This window comes from Geospiza fortis, unplaced genomic scaffold (assembly GCF_000277835.1).
Source record: "Geospiza fortis unplaced genomic scaffold, GeoFor_1.0 scaffold289, whole genome shotgun sequence".
NCBI classification, from domain to species: domain Eukaryota; kingdom Metazoa; phylum Chordata; class Aves; order Passeriformes; family Thraupidae; genus Geospiza; species Geospiza fortis.
In genome coordinates, this window is record NW_005054478.1 from 62,934 (window position 1) to 64,654 (window position 1,721).

At 61.1% G+C, this 1,721-nt stretch overlaps 1 protein-coding gene across 2 annotated transcripts; it reads left to right on the top strand.

Moving 5' to 3' along the window:
- The first annotated feature begins 46 nt into the window (after window positions 1-46).
- On the top strand, window positions 47-1,226 carry LSM10 (LSM10, U7 small nuclear RNA associated). 2 transcript variants are annotated; one of them, XM_031063027.1, is made up of 2 exons: window positions 47-677; window positions 711-1,226. In XM_031063027.1, exons 1-2 carry the CDS (start codon window positions 660-662, stop codon window positions 1,029-1,031), a joined length of 339 nt encoding a protein of 112 aa, XP_030918887.1. In that variant the 5' UTR covers window positions 47-659; the 3' UTR covers window positions 1,032-1,226. The 2 variants fall into 2 exon arrangements, with proteins under 2 accessions (XP_030918887.1, XP_005428341.1); XM_005428284.2 differs by having other exon boundaries at window positions 353-447; window positions 496-1,226.
- Window positions 1,227-1,721: the final 495 nt, after the last annotated feature.

Genomic DNA, 1,721 nt, shown 5'->3' on the forward strand with positions numbered 1-1,721 from the left:
AACGTGTGCCAGGGGGGTGGGCGAGGAGAATGGGAGTGACTGGGGCGAGGGGCGGTGTGAGAGCAGGTGAGAGTGAGCGGTGATGCGTATGCAGGTGAGAGTGCGAGGGGCGATGTGTGTGCGTGCAGGTGAGCGATTGAGGGCTGGTACAGTGGGCAGGTGTGTGTTCAGGAGTTAGTCCCTGTACAGGTGTGTGTGCAGGGGTTGGTCTGTGAGCAGGATTTGGTCCTTGGGCAGGTGTGTGTGCAGGGGCTGGTCCGTGTTGAGGTGTGTGTGAGGGGGTTGGTCCATATGCAGGATTTAGTTCATGTTCAGGTGTGTATTCAGGGGTTGGTCCGTGAGCAGGAGTTAGTCCATTTACAGGTGTGTGTGCAGGTGGACATACAGGGGTTGGTCCATGTTCAGGTCCATGTTCAGGTCCATGTTCAGGTGTGTGTGCAAGGGCTGGTCTATGGGCAGGTGTGTGTGCAGGAATTGATCCATGTGCAGGGGTTGGTCCATGTGCAGGTGTGTGTGCAGAGGCAGATCCATGTTCAGGTCAGTGTGCAGGATTTGGTCCATATTCAGGTGTGTGTGCAGGGCTTGGCCCATGGGAAGGGACTGCTCCCTGTGAGGCACAGCAAGCAGGTGTCCCCAGCCCCTGTCCCGCCGCAGCCGCCATGGAGGTGAGCCACTCGGTGAAGGAGCGCACCATCGCCGAGAACAGCCTGGTGATCCTGCTGCAGGGCCTGCGTGGCCGTGTCACCACCGTGGAGCTGCGCGACGAGAGCGCGGCCGCGGGGCGCGTCACCAGCGTGGACGCCTTCATGAACGTGCGCCTGGCCGAGGTGACCTTCACGGACAGGCAGGGCGCTGTGTCCCGCCTGGACGAGCTCTTTGTGACCGGCAGGAACATCCGCTACGTGCACATCCCCGACGAGGTGGACATCCGGGCCACCATCGAGGAGCAGCTGCAGGCCATCCACAGGGTGCGCTACTTCGGGGCCCGTGACAAGGGACGCAGGGAGTTCCTCCCTGCCAAGCACAAGTGAGGGCCTGGCGCTGCCCACGGCAGCCAGGATGGACCTGGGTGGATGTGCCCCTTTGAGGGACTGCCAGCTCTCTGTTCCACCCAGTGACGTCTCCCAAGGGACGTTTTCCCCCAAGGACTTGGGGCTCTGCTGTTCCCCCCCTCCTGCAGAGGAGCAGGACTGTTTTTTGTAGTGAATAACACCACTTAAAGGCTCTGTGGTCTCTCTGCTCATTTCATCTTCCATTGGCAGGTACTCATGTCCCTCCTCCAGTGGCCAAAGAACTCCTGACATCCCACTGCCCCTGGCTCAGCCTTTCCATGCCCACTGAGCAAAGGACTTGCTGTCACCAGCATGGCCACCCTGGAGCTGCTGGTGCTGAGCAGGGCAGAGGCTCGTTCTGGTCTGTGCTCATCATCCTGCTGAGACACCATTCTGGAAGTGTTCAGCGAGATGAAGGGGAGGGAACATGCAGGGGAAGGGGCAGCACCGTCTGCCTCAAAAAGCAGGAACGTGCTTCACCCAGGACACAGAATGCTGGCACTGCTGGCTCCTCTGCTTCCTGCCCCTCCATCACCAAACTCTGCAGTGCTACCATAGCCTGTTCCCACAGGGATCCCGCGGGACACGGAGCCGGGGCTGTGCCCTGGGGGTGCTTGTTGCACAGGCCTGGGGCTGGGCAGCAGTGCAGGGCAGGCAGGGGGGCCCAGC